This window comes from Stigmatopora nigra, chromosome 15, assembly GCF_051989575.1.
Source record: "Stigmatopora nigra isolate UIUO_SnigA chromosome 15, RoL_Snig_1.1, whole genome shotgun sequence".
Taxonomy (NCBI): Eukaryota; Metazoa; Chordata; class Actinopteri; order Syngnathiformes; family Syngnathidae; genus Stigmatopora; species Stigmatopora nigra.
Window position 1 is genome coordinate 7,626,416 of NC_135522.1, and position 19,894 is coordinate 7,646,309.

Below are 19,894 nucleotides of genomic sequence, written 5' to 3' on the forward strand. Positions count from 1 at the left end.
GTTGGTTAATACTTTGTTTAAAAAATAATTGGAGATTTAATTTTTGACTAATGTGTGGGTTTCCTGATTGGGCAGAATTTACTGCAATTGCTTGGAAAAAATAAAGGTGAGCTAGGTCCTTTTTGCTGGAGGCTATTTAGACTTGAATTAGGACTTGTGTAGTTTTTATCTTTCTTTGCACACAGTGAGGAAGAAGTCACTGCCTCTAATTCAATATCAGCACAGCTGTCCCAGCATCCGTGGAGAATGGATTGCTCTCGCTATTGCCACGGGAGTCTCCAGCCAAAATGAATGGGAGGATATCCAGAGTTGTGAGCTTCTGACTGAGCGGAGGTAGTAGTCTCACGCTGGTGTGTGCGTGTTTGCGTGGTTTTTGCATGTATGTCCCTTTCCCTTCGCTTCTGTCACCTCTGGCTTGGATTAGTCTTTGGCAAAAACCTGTCGCTGCCCACAGGCCCAGTGAGGTTCTGCGGTCGGTGATATGTTGGGTTGTCGCTATGGCAACTGAACACACACATACACACTCACAACTGGTAAATTACATAATTGAGCTTGCATATACTGGGTATGACAAAATAGCATACACAGTATGCGAACAGTGAAAACAGGGGGCGTCAGCTCACAAACCGCCTCCAAAAAGCGGCCTAGTACCAGAAAATAGAAATTCTGTGGTGAATATTTGAGCGCTTGGTCATAACTGAGCTACAGCCGCCAGTACAGGATGTTCTTTCCTCAGATTTTGAATCATAAATCTAAATAACAGTGCAGCCATTATGCGCGTATTTGGAGAGCTGAAGCATCCAATCCGACGGGGCGACTGAGGACAAGGTGCTGGTGGCGACACACGTGCTGTTTATGAAAGATGGAATCATTCGTGGTTGTGTGTAAGCGGGAGGGGTAACTTGGGTTTTTATGACAAATACAGTTCACCACGAGGTTCATGCTCATATTTCAGTGTGGAACCCACAACTGTCCATTGTTGTTTTAGGCGTTTTATTTCTTTAGTTATTTTATCTGTGAGACTGCACTGGAAGAAATTCTTTTGCTCAGTACTTTTTCCAAAGCAAAAGTAAGAAGTCCTACAGAAGCTTTTTTTTGTGTTACCCTGGAAGCTTGCTGGACAATTTACCTTCTCGAGTAAATTAGGTTGTCCATTGAAACAGTTTTATCCAAAGAGGCTTGGCTTTCTAATTATTTGCTTTTTTCTGTGCTTGTTGCAACAAAAAAATCCTAAAAGGTTAAGTTAAAGTGTGTAAAAATATTGCAGTATAAACAATCATATGTATGATATTTACAATTCAAGTACTTCTAAAATATGTTATAAAAATCTTGCATTTTAAAAATGGTAAACATACACAATCCAATACTGTACAATTAGTAAGAATGAACCATTTTTCAAAATGAAGGTTAGGTTAGTTTTCTATTGATCATTATTATTTTTTTGCTGCATTTTGATGCAACCTACAAATATTTGCAATATTGTCTTGTATTTTTAAAATTAGGGGAAAGCAGACTCACGATCCTCTGTGACAAATTCATGATCCTTAGTTATTTTAAAAATCTAAAGTCATGTTTGAATATTTGTCATTATATACTTACATGATCATGATGACGATGATGACGTTAAAAAAAGTCTAAATCATCTCTTTGTGGTCAAGTTATTGGAGCGCAAATAAGATGTAGTCATGGGACACCAGTCCCATGATAATCAAGGCAGTATACTTCCAAGAAATTTTAGATTTTATCATTGCACTTATTTCAGTCATATTTACCACCAATTTTCCAGTCTATTTGATAAACTATAGAAAACTGTTCAATCCTATCAATTACATTTTATCATAAGTTCTTTGTGCGTATTTTTTTCTTCTTCATAACTAACTGACATTAATATTAACATCTTTCCATAAAGCTGAAGATATATGACATGTCCACATTCTTAATTTCATATTGGATTTTCATTCACATTTTGAAGATTGGATTCCAATGAAATTATTTTTTCAATCATAATTCACTTGAACCATGCAGAATGTAGCCGTACGCTAATACAATTTTATCAAATCACGGTGACACCAAAATATAATATATTGTGTTTAGGACAGGCTGGAAAATGCTAGTGAGTGTGCTTTTGTTCTCGCTTTGAGTACATTTGAACAAAAGCCAGTATCAACAAATAGAACAAATGTTGACAGTAATTCACCCTTCTGTGCTTTCTTTAATCAGTTACATTTCTGACAAACTGAATAGCATAATTGAATTTTAAAGATCTTTCTTTCCCACTTACATTGAAGACAAAGGATTGGCTGTGCATAACCGGGAGCGTGCTGTATTGCTCTGTCACAGGTCGACAGAAATAGATGGGGTTGCTGTTTCAAATCAATGGCCGCCCATCAAGGTCACTTCAGTGTGGGCATACGGACCATGTTGTCTGGCCTGGCCTGGTCTGCCTCTGTCTGACCTATATCTCCCTGCAACAGCTAAATATATACAGTAGACCCCCTCATTACAAAGCGTGCAGATTAATCTGGATGAAATCTGAGCTCGATTTGTCTCTGCGAGTCCAACTGCTGCTGCCTTCTTGCATTTGCCCAGATTACTTTTGTTTTCCATTCACTCTTGCATACACGTATATTAAATGCAGAGAAATTACATTTCTTTCACAGTCCCAATTGTTTTTCAGCACTTTTTCTCTGAAGGGCCTGATTTTACTTTTTGTTTTTACTTGAGCTCATATTTCAGTAGTATTGACAGTACTGAAATATGAGCATGCACAGCCAGCCTTACTCATTTAAATAAATTTAATGGCTCCTACATACTTGTAATTGGATTAAAAATGGATTTGTGGACATGTTGTACTCCAGCATAACAGTGAAATAAAAATGCCCCCAAATATATTATTTATTATTACTTTAACTCTCCGTGCCATTGAAAATGATAGACATCTAATGGATTGGCTCTTTTCAACCCTTGTCAACACTCCCAATTGGATTGGACATCTATCAACATCAATTGCACAGTCAATAAGTTAAAGAAGCTGCTCTGTAATCTATCTAGAACAGAAAAAAAACCCTGGGTCAAGAATAGTTTACCTTGAATATATGATCATGTATTTAATAAGTCAGTAGAACTTATTTGGCTATACATGTAATTATTTCTTTACATTTTCAAAATTCTTCGATGAAATCATTGCTTCTTGGCTGCATATTGCTGGGATTCAGATTACTGTAGACCTGGTAAAACCTGCAGAGGCAGTTGAGATCATTTTGTGCTTTAGATTGGGAATCATTGCAGAATGCCATAAGCCTTGGGGGAGCACCATTTAATGTCAAAACATTCACCACCACTTCTTATCTCTCAGTTGGATTTGAGTTTAGAGAAAGCAGCATTGATTGGCTTGCTAAATTGCGTTTGAAATCTCCAGAAGTTTTCATCATCATCTTGCATTACCTCATGGGCCCGTTCCAAAACACAGTGTTGGGCCACATGTGGAGGGCCCGAAGTTTGCACTGCAAAAAAAAAAAAACATTGATTCGTTATCAGATGACAGTTAGAGCTTATATTTCATGACTCCAAAAGTCTTTAGCTTTTCTTTTTTTTGTACTGATGATTTGAGTAAAGAATAGTGAATACTAAAAGGCATTTATTGGGTTAAAGCATGAAGGAAAATCTTTTCCTGTCTCGGGGGTGGGTGGAGGAACGTTGACGCTTGGAGGCTTATGAACCCGCAAGTCAAACAGTAATGAAAACAGTTGTGACCTGATTTTGGGAGCTGGGAAACAAGATGTTTAGTAGATGGGGAAGGGAATTTTTTTCTTTCTTTGCAAGGCTAAAGGGAGGACAAAAACACAGTCGTTGCTTAGATGCTTTCCTTTTGTCTCTTTTTGCTTTCTTAGGCTTGGCTCTTTCCTATTTTCGCCATGTTACTTCCCTTCTCTGTCAGTATACCTAACAGGGCCACCCCGTCCGATGAAGACTAGCTGTCACCCCAGGGAACTAAGTGTGAGGGCTGACTTTTTAGAGCAGGAAGCTGGCATCGGGCCAAGGGTGGAAAATCTATACACCGTTGCGTAATTTAACATATCTTTACCTCGGTTGAACTCTGAGGAGACTTGACAACTTAAATCTGATAGTGTAAAAACAGTTAAATAACTGTCTGCAGAAGTGTGTTTGTTGGGGATTTTAAGTGTTCGCTTTTAGAGTTCATGTGACTTGCCAAATAGACCCTTGTTTTGTTTTTTTAAGGATCAGAGTGAGAGCTCTGTGAGGCAGGCCAAGGAGGGCTCAGGGTTATACTCAAACACAACTGTGGCTTCTCCCTTTTGGCTGAGGCAGCCAGTAACTACTATCCAGCTCCAGCAACACCATAAACCCAGGCCTGATTTTAGATAAAGTCTTTTGCTCTTTTTTTAGGCCCGAAGAAATATCTTTTATATCAGTGGATAGCTGCATCTTTCAATGGAAATTTGCTGTGGGAGAATTTGGCAGCATTGTTGAGATAACACATAAAGATTGTTCAGATTTATATCCATCGAGAGAGTCTGTGCTTTAAGCGCTTATAAATTTGCTCCAGTTCCTGCTGTCGGCTACCGATTACCCTTATTTATATCAATTGGAACTTCCAAAGGTAAATGTCTTATAAATGTGGTAGAATTTTATTTTTATATCTTCAGATCTCCACTCACACAAACATGCAAGCTATGTTTTATTTAGTATTTCCTAACAAACTATGCTGAGTATGAAACATGGTGTTCTTATGCAGATAGAAATTCACAGGTACAGTTTCAACATCTGCATTTAACTTAAAAGGTAGGAGTTTTATAATTGCAAATATTTAGTTTACTGACAAGCAAATATATTTATTAATGTTTTATGTTAAGTAACATTATTTAATTGGAATTAGATGAACTAAGGAAGTCCACCAGTTGTGTTGGATTCTGCTGTTCTTTGGTGGTTGCACGCTCCATTTTCTTGGAATAATATCCCAGTCAGATGTGGATATGAGGAAAAATGTGGGGACTCACAGTTGGCGGTTAAACAAACACGTCAAGCCGCTGTCAGTCCGTCCGCCACCACATCTTGAGATAAAATCCAAGTAAACCTCAAACTGGGTTTATCATGATTATCATCTGGAATAAGCGCAATCATCATTCACCTACCACCTGCAGAGTGTGCTTTTACAGTTGTCTGCCAGAGTTGCATGCATGGGACCTGCTTTAGGGTTTTGGTTTGTTTTTCTTTGTCAATGTGCACACCTGCATAAAACTATTTCAGAGAAAGGAAAAGGTAAAATACATTTGGGAACCGCAAATTGATCGTATATTGCAGCCAGGTTTAGGAGATTTACGATGAAAGTCAATAGGGATGTGTGGGCGGTGTGAAGGTGCATGTTTTTTTAAAAATATTTGAACAAGTTGAAGACCTAGAGGATAGAGTGGATTTTTTTTAATGGAAAAGAAAGGCTGTGTTATTTCTCTACTTTTCAGCTCAGGAAAAATACATTAAAATGGGGGAATTTGGCAGGAGGGAATGATGGATTCTCTGTTTTATAATCACAATCAGACTAGGGTCTAGTTTATCTTTTTTATTCTCTTGCTGCCCAAATTAGTGTGATTTACCCGTAATCAATTGTTGCATGACATATGTATAAACACATTTCAATAGTATTTAAAACAAAAAAAATGTTGCTGTTTGCATTCTCCTTCCTTTGAAGCATAGCTTGATTAAATAGGCGATAAAGGCATAATGTATTTCCCAGGGGATTTGAAGGAATGCAAGTACGTCATGACTTATTTTCCTAGTTTGGAGTGGAGTGTGTTGCCAAACTTCTAAAAATTAGAGACTTAAATTTCCTTTAAATTTCCACAAAAGCCACCTACATCCTGCAAACAGGCAGAATCCCGCAACTGCTACAAGACAAAGAGAGATTTGACACTGTTGGACTATATTTGACATTTTTAGTGAAAACAAGTACCTGCTTACTACTGCATACTTTCTTCCACTCACACAGGAATCAAATATCACCAGCAGAAAAATGTTTCTGCCTCTTTGTTATATCCTTATCAATCGTTTGTCTTCATTTTTTTTATTTCAGAAGTTTAAAAAGAAAAAAGAGCAGGGTAGGCTGGTTGAACACTTTAAAATGCACCTTGGTATGTGTGTGAGCGTGAATGGTTATCTGTCTTCTTGTGCCATGCAATTGGTAGTAGTTACCTGGGATAGGCTCCAGCACCACCGCAACCTTTGTGAGGATAAGCAGTACAGAAAATGCATAAATGATTAGAAACAGAAATATGGTATTTTATTCATTACCAGCTACTGACAAGCATAGATGTGCAACTCATTTAAACCAGGAGGACTGACTGTGAATGCTCATGTTTCAATGCCATTGACTGGGCTAGACTTCCAATTCATTTTAAATGAACATTCACATCTGTTAGCCAAAATTATTTGGATGTCTACTACTATCAATTACTGCCAAAGAGTTCCCTGCTAGAAAGGGCTACACTTTTTTTGGATCTTTCACTGTCTTTTGTTCTTATTGTCTTCTTTAAAAAAAGTGGCTTTCAGGAAAAAAATATTACAAATGGAATTTGTGGTTAAAGAAAAAAAGGAAAATCAGCAATTTATACTTTTGGCCATACTCACCCAGCCGTACTATTTATTAGTGTAATATGGATTTCTGTTTGAGATCTACAGAACCCGTTCTGCATTTTTGTTGTGAAGGACGTATGTTGCTGGTGGGACTTAGGCGCGCACAATCCCTCCTCTGTTAAAACAATGCAGCAGTTGTCCTCTCTAACCTAATTACTCCCTCCAGGAGGAGAAAGGCAACAGCACGAAATCCCACCGTTAGGAGTTCTGATCTGGGCACACACTTGATATTTTTCTCAATATATGTGTAATTTCAGTGGTATGCTGAATATGCACTTAAGGGTATTAGTGATTGCGTACAAGTGTTTCTCAGGTTTAGACCAACACGTTTAAAGTTGATGAAAATGCCAACATGTTTTTCTTCTTATTATTATTATAATCTCGCATGCTACTATAACACAACAAAGAAGAAACAATGCATGGACCCCAGTTGTGCTATCTTGCATACCTCCTTATATTCATGTTGTCTCTTGTTGGCACAAGTATTGCGATTTGAAAATGTAGATACTGTCAAATCCATCAAGGAAGCCTACATTGGAAGTTTTCAAATGAGTTTGTAGTTTTGTAAATTTGCTTTTTTCTTTTACTTAAAGAAAGATAAAAGTTAGTGTATAGCTTGTGAAATTGGATTTGTCTTTTATTGTGAAGTAGCTCATTTAAAATATGAGTTCGAATTAATTGACATGATTCCTCCAAAGCAGTTTTTGTTGGAAAATGATTGATTTAATGTCTTTGACGACAACATAGTAAAGAGCGCATCAGCACTTTCACACTTAATATTAAATATTTCAATCACATTTATCTCTTGTGCCAAATTAAAACTTTCAATTGAATGCTTTCATTGCATTTAACAATGAGAGACGTCCAATCTGGTGGCTTTTTTCATCCTTCGGCTGTGAAATTCAATCAGTTTGTCGCTAGTAGACCTCCAATCTATTTTTAAAAAATTAATGAATGCAAATGTATCACAATGAGCAATGCCGGTTTTCCTTTTGATTTCCTTTTGACTCGCCATTTCATTTCATTTACCTCAAGCTTTTATCAGGGCTCGTACAGACACATACAACCACACCTCTGTTAAATATTTGCCCCCAGTTGCTGTTTTGTATACCCTTGGCGGAAAGGCAGGCAGGGTTAAAGCTTACACGCTTCATATTTAGCTTCCTGCTCTAGTCCTACAGTCAAGACCTGAGATGCTTTGCACATTTGATTAACAACCACCCTATGGTTGAAACCTGCCTCAGATAGTGAGGCTATATAATACAGGAGGCCGTGCCACGGCGGTGGGTTGTGCAGACGTGAAGGGTTGCAATTTAGAGAATCATTTGCATAAAGGGGCAGGGCAACATGCCCAATGGTGGAAGAGGTTGGCATCATGCCTTTCAGACTGGCAAAGAGGAAAGACTGGAGAGACAGACAGAAAAAGAGGGGGTGCAGTCTATAGTGCATCCCTTGTTCAGAGAGAGGAGGTCCCTCGTTGTTGGCAGGAGCGCAGGCTAAATCTCTGGTTTGATTGTGTGGTAGATTGTCCCTTTATTTGTCTGATTGCAAAGCGTTCAACGCTGCATTAGTAGTAGGCTTTATTTTCTGCAGCTTTCATTCAGATGGGAGATTTTCTATCTCTCAGCTTGTTTTGCGATTGTTGCTTTGCATATGTCTCTGCGTTTATGGTCAATCAGCGCACCACCGGGCATTTTTGAGAGAACTTCTTCGAGTATGCCAGATGCAGTTTGCGCTCGAGTATCCCAATAAAGTTGACAAAATAATAGAATATTTCTATATTCAGATCTGTTTTGGATCATTTACAAATTGCACAGGAAACGTATATCAGTCTCTGTGTGTTTGCGTGTGCAAGTGTGCGCTGGAGATTGCTTTCCCAGAATATGGAATGTTCTGATATTTCTTTTTTTATGTCCATTTTTAACAATTTTTTTTGTATTGATGACAAACTTGTGTCACACTTTTATGCGGTTGTCGATGATAAAACACAAATGAAATGTTATATATTCATTAGTAAAAGTGAAAAGGAAGGCAATGTGAATATTTACTTATTTAGTTGCATTGCATGCTTTGAAATGTACAAATTTCCTATAAAAAAAATAGTTAGGACTCCTATAGTGTGAGACTGTTTGACTTGACATTTACTTCATTCGAAATGCATATTCTGTGCAGATTTGCAATCATGTCGATTCCTGCATAATGAATTATATAGCTGGTGCCATCAATGGGACAGAATCATGGGCATTTACAGCTAGTCCAGCCTGTTAAAATAAATTAGATATGTTTTTCTTGTCAATGCAAGGCAGTGATTTGAATTCTGACATAAGAAAAACTATCCAATGTTATTGGGGGCCATAACTACTAACTAAGTGTAGTGCAAAAATCTGTCTTACATTTTTTTAAATTATTCACAGTAAAAAGTTTGATTAATTCATATAAATTTGGCCTACCCTCAGTGTCGACAGCGTCAAGAGCTCCTACCAACAAACCTATTACAACTCCAAATTATATGTCCGTGGGTGCCTTATTGTACTAATAAGCAAATTCCACAAATTACTATACTTAATAAATGCCCTAAAATGTTTTGTGATGATTCACGTGGTGGCCAAAACAGGATGTAGCAATCATAGGTTTAAGTCCCATTAAGTTTAATATTTCAGATGATCAGCATGCAACAGTAAAAGGCCAGAGCAAAAAAAAACGCAGAATGCACAGTTACCAGATTTAATGAGGAAAAGCATTTTCCTGTGTCAAAGCGCTACTTAAGAGGAAAGAAAAGCCCAATAACAACAACAAGCCGTTTAAGTATCCATCAATGTGATGGAAAAAGAAGGTGCAATGTCTTTTAGTAGCGCTAACAGGGTGTTAATGCTCTCATAAATCAGTCAAACACTGTGCACCTTGAGAATAGGGAAAGGTACAGACAACACCATGTTACTCATTAAAAAAATTGCTAATATGCATTTTCCATACATCGCACAATATCCGAGATTCCTGAGGATGCATAAGCTGTCTTTTAGTGGCAACACTCAGTTTTAGTGGTGCACTTTCTTTATAAAATGTTGTAAAAGACTGGCACTTTTCAAACAAATTGTGAGCTTCCTTTAACTGCGCCTTAATATTAAACATATTTATCACCTTTAAAATTCAATTCAATCAGTACAAAACATGCAAATATACTTCCTTTGTTTAGACTGCAGATTAATTAGTATTTTAGTATAAAGTAAACATCAACCATGTAGTCATTTATTATAAATACCCAATTAGGTGTTAAATAAAAAAATACCACTACATTTATAGTATACACAGGCCACTGACCATGAAAGCGACGTAAAAGCAGTGTTTGTATAGTTCATGTTAAAACTGTATCAACTTCATCCAGGTCAGATGTATAAATACTAGAATTTAATAAATGCATTTCATTGTTACAGGTCAGGCGCAATGTGTTTACAGATTGCACAGCTGGTTTTCAGCAGAGTAGAAAATGAACGCCTACTGACAGCCAAATGCTACTAAAAGCAGGCTGCGGTTGTTGAAGTTTGTCACATCGACCAGCCACTTTGGCAGGATTAGTATTTGGATCTCTTCTTTCACAGCCAGTAGTATTTTTTTTTTCTCTTCCCAATTCACCACCGTTATATTTAAATGTAAAATGTTAGCACAACAAATCACATTCCTGACTAGTTGGTAGTAACGGCCGAAAGAGCGTCAATCTGTTGGCTGGCACAGTGAGAAAACAGTGTGTTCAGTATGTTGGTGTGTGTTCACCACAGCTCTTCTAAAAAAAAAACAAGTAATAAATTAATACTGATCTTCTTATGCATTTAATGGCTGCATGTCTAAACACGCAAGGCAATGAAGAAAAGTTGAACTCAGTTTAAGGCACAGTTTGAACTCATCGGCACTGAAAAAATAGCATTTACTTGTAGGGTTATCAGGGACAATACATTTTTCTGTTTGTAGTCATATTATTTTAATTTTCTATCATTAGCATTTTTATTAATGCATTACTTTATTTCATCCATTCAAAATATATTTGAAATTATTAGTAATAATGAAACTGCTTGACCTAAGATGTCATCATCTATTCTTTTTCAATGACCAAAAATAGTCACATACTCTATAAAAGTAAAGTAAAAAAAAAAGTTAAATGTTCATATTTTATCACCTAATTTGAGTTGATTAAGAGGTGAATGAGACAAAGTAGAAATTTTAGATGCTGAGGTTTTAGTGAGGCATCTTACAGAGCCTCCTTTTTAGTCTGGAATGTACCGTGCGTGCCTCTGCCCCACTTGGTCCAACCAGGGACCACCCTGGGCAAATTTAGTGGGTAGTTACCACAAATTGCTTACAGATTTTTCACACATTGCAAGGTGCGGGTTTCCCAAACTCCGATGAGTACAAGACATTCACCATGTTAATGCATAACTTGCTTACTACCGCAACAAAGCGTGTGGGTTGTTCTGGCCTACTTTTTCCTCTCTAATTTAAACTGTAATCATGTGATGACTAACCAAGGTAGTAACTGTGGGTGATACAACTGGCAAGCCTGCGGTCTGAATATGGAGGACTTGACGAACAGGAAACAAGCAAACACACTTCAACCTGTTTAACTCAAAAAATGCAATTGATTGTTGAAACATGCACCATCAGGGACAGATGAGGACAGGAAGCGGCAAGAATGAAGAACTAAGGCTCTCCTTAGTCAGTGTTTTAATTGCTCCATTAAAATGCAGTGCCACCTAAGTAATTCAGTGGCTTAAGGCATTGAGGGCGGATGAGGCGTTCTTTTCTTTTTGGACCTGTTTTGCAATTGTTAAATATAGTAATCTATGGATAAGTGATAATAAAATTCCACCCTAAATGCATTTGCATTAAAACATCAATGTCAGAATAAAAACAAGCAGCCTTTATAGTGAACACTTTCACTAAATACATTATTTTAGGTGTGTTTTAATACTCCCTCGTAAAAGAGTGCCATAGACTTTGTCCATTTGGATTGGTAGGGGTTTAAATGAATTAAGCATCGATACTTGCCAAATTACAGGCAATGAGTTTCACAGTTTAAAGTGTTATTAGGGGCAATAGCTAGTGTATTTCTGCTTTCATTCATTTTAATACTTCTGTTTTTTAATTGATATTTTATTCATTTTTATCATAACTTCATTTAATTGTTAAAATAGATTTTTTCAAATATCTGAAAATCCCAAATAACTATAATCAATTTGAATGGTAATGTTTAAAATTATAATTGAGAACTGGTATCAAATATATGGACATCACATTTTGTATAAGCCACAATTTATTTGAATAGCAAAATTAACCAAGGTTAATGACATTTTATTAAAAATAAATGAACACCTTTATAATTATTTAGCTTATGGTTAACATAACCTTACATTATCATTTTATCCTAAAGATGATTGGAGGATGGAAAAACATTATACTGTCAAAAAAAAAATACTTTTTTTAAGCCCAAAAAAATGGGAAATGTTCTAACTGTCATTAACCAACACACGGCAAGTGTGTGAGTTCTATAAGCTCCGTTTGACGGAATCAGGCTCCCACTTGCAGACTTTTCTCCCCTCAACAGTGAAAGAGTTAATCTCAATTTGGCACCCGTTCGTCTTGCCTGCCGTCTTGGTCAGACGTGCTGAGAATTAAAAACAAAACCAAAAAAAAAAAGAAGGAAAAAGAAAAGAAAAGAACCCACCTCGTGTTAATCGGATATCTTAACATGCGCTCCCAATTCTGCAAATCTGCATTTGCCAACAAATATAAGAAAATGTGTTTTTGACGTTAAGGACTTTTTAGCATTCGTTGCGAAGCCATGTTCAATTTATGGACGCAGTCTAATTAGACATTTGGGCTCCTGGCAGGTCAAAGCAAAGGCATCACGGAGCGCACAGAACTCACATCTGTGACATGCGATGTAGACGAAGCAGACGCATAATTCAATTTCTCTACACACACGAGAGCTGTGTTTCATAAATTAATGAACGCTTTGCAGTTGGACAAATAGATCGCTTGTAAATAAGTGAATCAAATCATAGATTAATAAAAAATGAAAACAGAAATACATTCTGATAATGACCCCAATAACAAACACTAAGGTTGACTTTTACCTTTTTGTATTAAACTATTTAGTTACATTGAATGATGTCCATTTCATTTAAACCGGCATGACTTGCTATGAATGCTCATCTTTCAATACCTTTGACAATTTTAGCCCATCCCAGCCAAAATTAATTGGAAATCTAATGGCATCAATGAAATAAATTGCATTGCAAAAATATCAATGCACACCATTAGCTGAAAATGTTCTAATTTAAAACTGTCACCTAAATTTATTTTTAATGTGTGGCATAGTGATTGGGAAACACTGCTAGAAAGTATTAAACCTATGTGACAAAACTCTGGAACTATGTCATGCTTGAGGTTAAAATAGTCTTTTTTTTTTATGTAGACAAATAATAGCAGGAAATCCCAAGGTGTTTCCAAGTAATGTTAAATCCCAAGGTAAATGGATTAACCTAAACTCACCTTTCATGTGTTGTTTATATTGGCTCCAGGATGCCACTGAGTGGCTCTATCCATTCAAGTAATGTAGTTGTGGGCCTGCATGTAAAGCAGACAAGGCAAGGCAGATATTTTTTCCATGAGTGTTCCACAAGATTTGGCAATTTAAAAGCTGTGAGAGTTATTCCGAGAATTGGACATACATGGTGTTTCAGGCAAAGGGTATGACTAAGGAAAATGACTGGAACACCATTGAAGTCAATTTTTTGTGACATTTGAATGGTGGTATATTTGCATTTTGTCGGGGTCTGCCAGAAAGCCGTCGTTTAGTTTGAAAGGCAAGACGAAGGAATCGCATTGAAGTGCCAGTTTATCTCTTGTTGTTTAGTTTCCGGATTTTTGTACTGCAGGTGGTGGCTGCAAAAAAAAAAAGGAGACATAAATATATATTTAACCACGAAGCCACATTAATTCCGCACACATTTACACAGAAACAAGCACAATGAGACTTGTGAATCCCCTTTCCTTTATTGGCTTCTATTGTAGATTTATCTAATTTGGCATCAGTTAGCTGTGATGATGAATGCGGAGGTGTGAGGAGTGAGAGTCAATTCTCCGCCGGGTCCGTGTTGCCTCTGTGGCCCTGTGATGAAGCTCAATCAAGTGTTCTACTGTTTGGAATTGGAAGATGCCGGGTTTTATCTGGAAGACAATGCTGGCTGTGTTTCACATGTGTGTGTCTACGAGGACTTGTTTTTGCCTTATGCAAATTTGCATTGCTTGAATTTTAGGTTTGACACAAACCACAGTATGCAATCTCCCTTTTCTTATATCTTTTTTTGTTGTTTTTGTTTCAAGAGTTAGCAAAATATAATGAAAATGAAACGCAGGGGTTTTAAATATTTTGGCTGTTCAAGGAAGACATTTGTTATAGGCTAAGGTAAAATAATAATTTTCATAAAAAAGTTTTAACATTTTTATGGCACTAGTTACACTCAATGACGCCGGTAGACGGTGAATCCATTTTGACTGGGAGAGGCGAATAAATCAATGATCTTTCGGTCCTCCCAGTCAAAATGGATTATACATCGAGTGCTGTCAGTGGTGCTGAAATGTGAGCATTCAAAGCGAGTACTCCCAGTTTAAATGAATTGGACATCTATCCTTGTAAATGGTAGGCAATGGGTTATGCAATTTATGAACTGTTTTTTGTCTTATCCATCCTTGTAAATGGTTGGCAATTTGTTAAATTATAGGAAATCTAGCAGAAAAAACAATAGTATATTTCCGTTTTTGTCCTTTCTTTTTTGTCACCTATTTTTTATTAAGTTTTCATTCTGCCCATAAAAAATTGAAGGACTTAAAGATTTAAATCGAGGCAAAAAAAATCCTTATCCATAATGATTTGCTAATTGTGTTTTTTGGTTCCATTGCAGTGGTCAGGAAAGCGTGCCAGCTCTTGAATCATAAAGCGTATTTGTTGTTTTTCTCATCCAGTATTCGGATCGAAGCGTATGCCTCCAGACTAGCTGTTTGCAGTGCAGGTGGAACCCTGAATGACTTGCCTTGTGATGAGGCAACATGGCAGCCGGCGTTGCTTGCAGACTGGTTTGCCAAAATTGTCATGGGAGTTTGGGTGAATGTGTGCAATTTTAGCATTCATAGGCGGCACATCACACTCTGCTGAGCATTTATCTTGTGTTGAAACAGCTGAGGCAATTTTATTTTCCCCTCCCTTGTTGCCTTTCTCTCAAAAAATCTGTATCCATATCTACATTTTAGCGTGTCCCTCCGACTGTATCAGTGCCTGGAAATCATCTCGCCACTCATGCATATGTGCCTGGTGTGTGCACAGTCAGAGCCTGGGCTGGCCCTGGGTTTGTTTCCCCCTCTTTGTTTGCTGTGGTAAACCCACGAGCAGCTGCGGGTGGTGCTGGTCTGGAGGGATTCTGAAGCTGTGCGTCCGTCTCTGTGCCATCCTCTGCCAAGGTGGCATTATGCAAGCAGAGCGCCAGGCAGGGGCGGAGGAGGCGATGGCAGCCATACTAAAGATGGAGGCAGGCTGAGGGCGGTGGGGGATTGGTGCAAGGGAAGACTTACTCCCCTGAACTTTGTCTCTGTGTCAGAGTGGAACTTGTCGATTTGGCAAATTGTGCCGCGTTGGGCAAGGCTGCACACTCTCTGGCTGGCTCACCCCACCTGCACCCCTTCTCCTTCCCACTCTTCCCCCTCTTACTGCCACCCTCCCTCCTCCTCCTCTCCCACCACCATGCCCCCCTGTCTCTCTCCCCTCCCTTTCAGCTCTTGAAGCTAACGCATTGGCTGAGCTACAGGCGTCGTGTTGCCAAATAGGTGGGCCTTACTCGTGCTGGCACAGGCTCAAGCAATGGTTGGGGAAAGAGCGCAGCGAGGACGAGAGACAGCGAGCGGGAAAACAGAAAGAGAAAGAGAGAGAGTTGGATAGAAAAGGGGAAAAAAGAAGCGGCACTCGGCTTTGCCAGCGGTCGTATGCGCCCGTCCAACATTGATTCGACTCTCCTTCCCCCCCATTCCGCGCTCTGCTCTCCCTGGCCCCCCGCCCCGAGTGTGTGGATGTGTGTGTGAGGAGTGTGTGTGTGTGAGAGTCTTGCACCGGGCCCAGGGATCAGAACAGAAACCACTACTAATTACCCTGTGCCAAGGATTTTTTTTCAAGGTTCACTTTTTTTGGAGGGGGGTGGAGGATGCACAACGGACCATTTAATTTTTAAGTGCATCATCCTTGTTGTTCTTTTTTTTCCTCTTTTTTTTACCCACATAGTGCAATGCTGTTACGATTTATATTTTAACTGGACAATTTTTCCTCTGCATTTTTTTTTTTGCCAAATGACCTGCTGGCCAACTTCCTTGAAATTAAGCCAGAACTTTTCCCTCCTCCTGTTTTTTTAATCGCATTAAAATTTTTGCAAATTATTATTTATTTTTTAATCTGACTTTTTGTTTTGAGTAAGCGCCTCATCCTGCTCATTATTTTTTTGACATCCCCCATTTTTTTTAAATTTTTCCGTTACTTCTCTACTCTTTGCCAAACCAGCACTTGTACATTGGGGAGCGCGAGGAAAAAAAAACTGTTGCAGGATATTTTTTTTTTCACTTTAAACGCTGTGCCAAATTTATGATGAGAGTGCAAAATGGTAACTACCAGGCCGTCTGTCTTCTTCTAGCTGTGTGGTATTCTGTGACGATTTCTGTCTGCTTTCAGTTTGTTGTGGAAATTTGAATCTGCTTGGAGCTCTTTTGTATGATAGGAAAGACAGGGATTGGTATGGCTGATCTTTTAGCAGCACATTTCAACAGTGGTCTTGTGGCGGCAAAACTTGGCGATGCTGAGCGACCGGTGTGTGGCAACCCTGGCACAAGAACGCTATGGCGAGATCTGGGCTTTGTTACCCAGAGATATGTAGTGAAGGTATTATATGGTACAGCAGAATAATTTCTCTTTTACTGCAGAAATTGGCTAGTGTGTGCCGGCTCAGCTTTTCCCGATTTTGAAACGACCCTTATTGTATTTGCATTCTTATAACATTTTTAAAAAGAGTGGCAAGTGAGAAAGATTTGGTTCTAATTTAAACAGCTACAGATTTATTTAGTTTTGTTTATATTTTATTATAATATGAATTACATTTTTAAATGGTAATTTTGAGATTAAGATAACAAAAAATATAATGAGCTGCATTGTTGAAGAAGAGCCATTTCATTTGAATGATCCTTTTTTTTATTGTGATTATGTTGTTCCAGGTTTCTATTTTGTAAGCCTGCTCTTTATTTAAAAAAGAAAGACAGGTTTGAAATACTTTTGTCTCTCTCTCTCTTCCCAGGATGAATTTCATCCCTTCATTGAGGCCCTCCTACCCCATGTCCGTGCCTTCTCCTACACCTGGTTCAACCTGCAGGCCCGTAAGCGCAAGTACTTCAAGAAACATGAAAAAAGAATGACCAAGGATGAAGAACGCGCGGTAAAAGACGAGCTGTTGGGAGAGAAGCCCGAAATCAAGCAAAAGTGGGCCTCACGCTTGCTCGCCAAGCTACGGAAGGACATCCGTCCCGAGTTCCGTGAGGACTTTGTGCTCACCATCACGGGGAAGAAGCCCCCCTGCTGCGTTCTGTCCAACCCCGACCAGAAAGGAAAGATTCGTCGCATCGACTGCCTCCGTCAGGCTGACAAGGTTTGGAGACTGGACCTGGTGATGGTCATCCTCTTCAAAGGCAGCCCGCTGGAGAGCACGGATGGCGAACGGCTGGTCAAGTCGCCCCAGTGCTCCAACCACGGCCTTTGTGTCCAGCCACATCACATTGGAGTGACGGTCAAAGAGCTGGACCTCTACCTGGCCTACTTTGTCCATACACCAGGTATGTGCTGCTTGCAGTTTAAACACACACTATTTTTCCCTCCTTGACCTTCCTATACAGTACAAAGTCACTCGTGGGCACCCTACTCGTAACCTTATTATCATAAAAGACAGTCTGAAATGCGTAATCTTAAACATGCCTTTAAAATTGATACGTATTTCTGGTTTGAACCGATTCTGGGAATGTGACAGTCAGGATTAAAACCTGTTTATCTGGGAGCATGTTTGTATCAGTACATTTGTTCAAGTATTTGCACACATATTTGTCTAAATCCAAAACGTGCACGTTTCCTAGCGCCATCTGTAAACATAAGCATCTGCAGACCTGTTTATCTGCGTGTGCATGCATGCGCTTATGTGTATGGCTGAATTTTTGTGTGCGTCTGTGCGCCGGCGTGCAGCAGTATGTCATGTGTCTATAATCCATGTGAATGTTTTTATGAGATTGGTGTGTATCAGTAGCAGTGCGCCTGTGCGTGGCTTTCTCTTTTTTATTTATGGATGCGTGTGGTTGCGATAGTTGTGTGGCAGTCGAGACAACACTGTGACAGCTGGCCTGATCCCAGGTAGTTTAGAAGACAGGGAGAGTCCGCCTGTCTGCATCCTCAGCCTGAATGAACCCAGCTCAGCTTTCTTTCCACTAAGATCCAGAACATACACATACACACACGTACACGCACTCATTGTGCACATCTCTCCTTAAGAACACTTCCATCATCGATCATTTTATTACAGTCAATCAAGTAAGCTGAGCTTTCATCGTCTTGGTCTGTTTTCTTCTTATTCCATGTTGCTCAATTCAGAAAAAAAACGTAGAATTCTACTGCATAAATAATAATTATTGTGAAATTCACTTTATGTATTAGTGGATTTTGCAGTGAACCATTAGTACAGAAAAATACCTAAGCAAATTTGAGATGAATCGCCTTTGCTTATGTTTTTTGCTATGATGTTTTTTTAAATAGCCTTCTATTATAATATGACAAGAGAAAGGGCATAATTGCGGTAGAGACAATATATTTATTGCAAAATATTTTTACCTGCCATCCAGCTAAAACCAAATCAAAACGACCAGCGACATAATTTAACTGATTTGAATGACATTGTTTTCATAAAAAACAGTTTGAAATAAATGCAGCGTATCTAAATAAGGCATGGCATTAAATGTGAATTACTAAATTCTACATGTGTTATGCATATTTAAAATTTGTGCCATTTTTAAATAGTGTATTTGAAGGTCTACTTACGTGTACATGTTGATGATGTATGGACGATTTTGCACGAACACACACACACACACACACACACACACACACACACACACACATGCACACACACACACTCATACGTGCACGCATGCACACGAATGGCCTAAATGGCCTATAAATAAAATCTCTTGTTTTTTATTTATTTATGTATTTTTACCAAAATTTTACTTCTTTCAACGAGAAAATACGAGCAAAAGAAAGAATGAAATAGCTTTAACCCTTCATACATTTAACTCCTTGCAGAGCATTGACGGCAGTTGTCGTCCGATCTATTTGGACTGAACAGTGAATGGATGTCTAGCACTATTAATGGCATTGGGGTCACAAGTATATTTCGGCTTCTATACATTAGAATGTTATATAAACATTTTTAATAATTTATCATTTTATTCATTCTTAAATACAAACACACACACACGTACGAATAAATATATAAATACATTTAAAATTCAGAAATCAATTTCTCGCACAGGTCTATATTGTAGTTAAGAATTTAATACAAATTGGCCTACAGTTCCTGGGGCCATAATTCTTTTGCTTTATTTATCGCCCAGGCCTATATTCTAGTTTCATTTACCACAAATTGGCCTACAGTTACTGGGGCCTTAATTCTTCTACTTGGCAGAGAGGTGCAGCCTGACTCTGTGACAGAGAACCCCATGCCAGGCTCTATTCAGCCCAGTGTGTAACACTGCTTGAGTTTGCCGGGCCTCCATGAGCGCCTCTTCCTGTTCCACAATGCGCCGTGGCGAACCACGGCTCAGATTAGCTCCCAGCGCAGCCTGGTGCCCCTCGCAGTAAAGCCTTTATTTACACTGTGCCAGAATCCAGCAGCCAGTCAGCCGCTCGCTTGCACTAGACCAGACTTCATCTTTCCTGCTCCGTGCTCGAGCTTATGTTCAATTTATAAAACGCACAATATGCGAACATTGTTGCATAGGTCACTTTAGTATAATTTTTAAGAACGGCATTTTTTGCTGTCCCTGTTTTGAGCCATCCACTTCATGTGGGTTTTCTCTCTTGACCTTTGCCACAAACATTTATTCTGTTGCACCTTGCACCAATGACAGC

General features: G+C 38.7%; 1 protein-coding gene across 21 annotated transcripts in view; it reads left to right on the forward strand.

The window, feature by feature from the left end:
- The window catches only part of nfixb (nuclear factor I/Xb), a 103,381-nt gene that overhangs the window by 24,850 nt on the left and 58,637 nt on the right, over positions 1-19,894 (forward strand). For 16 of the 21 annotated variants that reach the window (XM_077733797.1, XM_077733812.1, XM_077733800.1 and 13 more), the window contains one exon: positions 17,025-17,556. In XM_077733797.1, coding sequence (XP_077589923.1) covers positions 17,025-17,556 — 532 coding nt within the window. Of the gene's footprint in view, positions 1-15,654; positions 16,341-16,414; positions 16,616-17,024; positions 17,557-19,894 lie in introns of those variants that run through there. The other 5 variants (XM_077733798.1, XM_077733802.1, XM_077733809.1 and 2 more) reach the window with 4 other exon arrangements.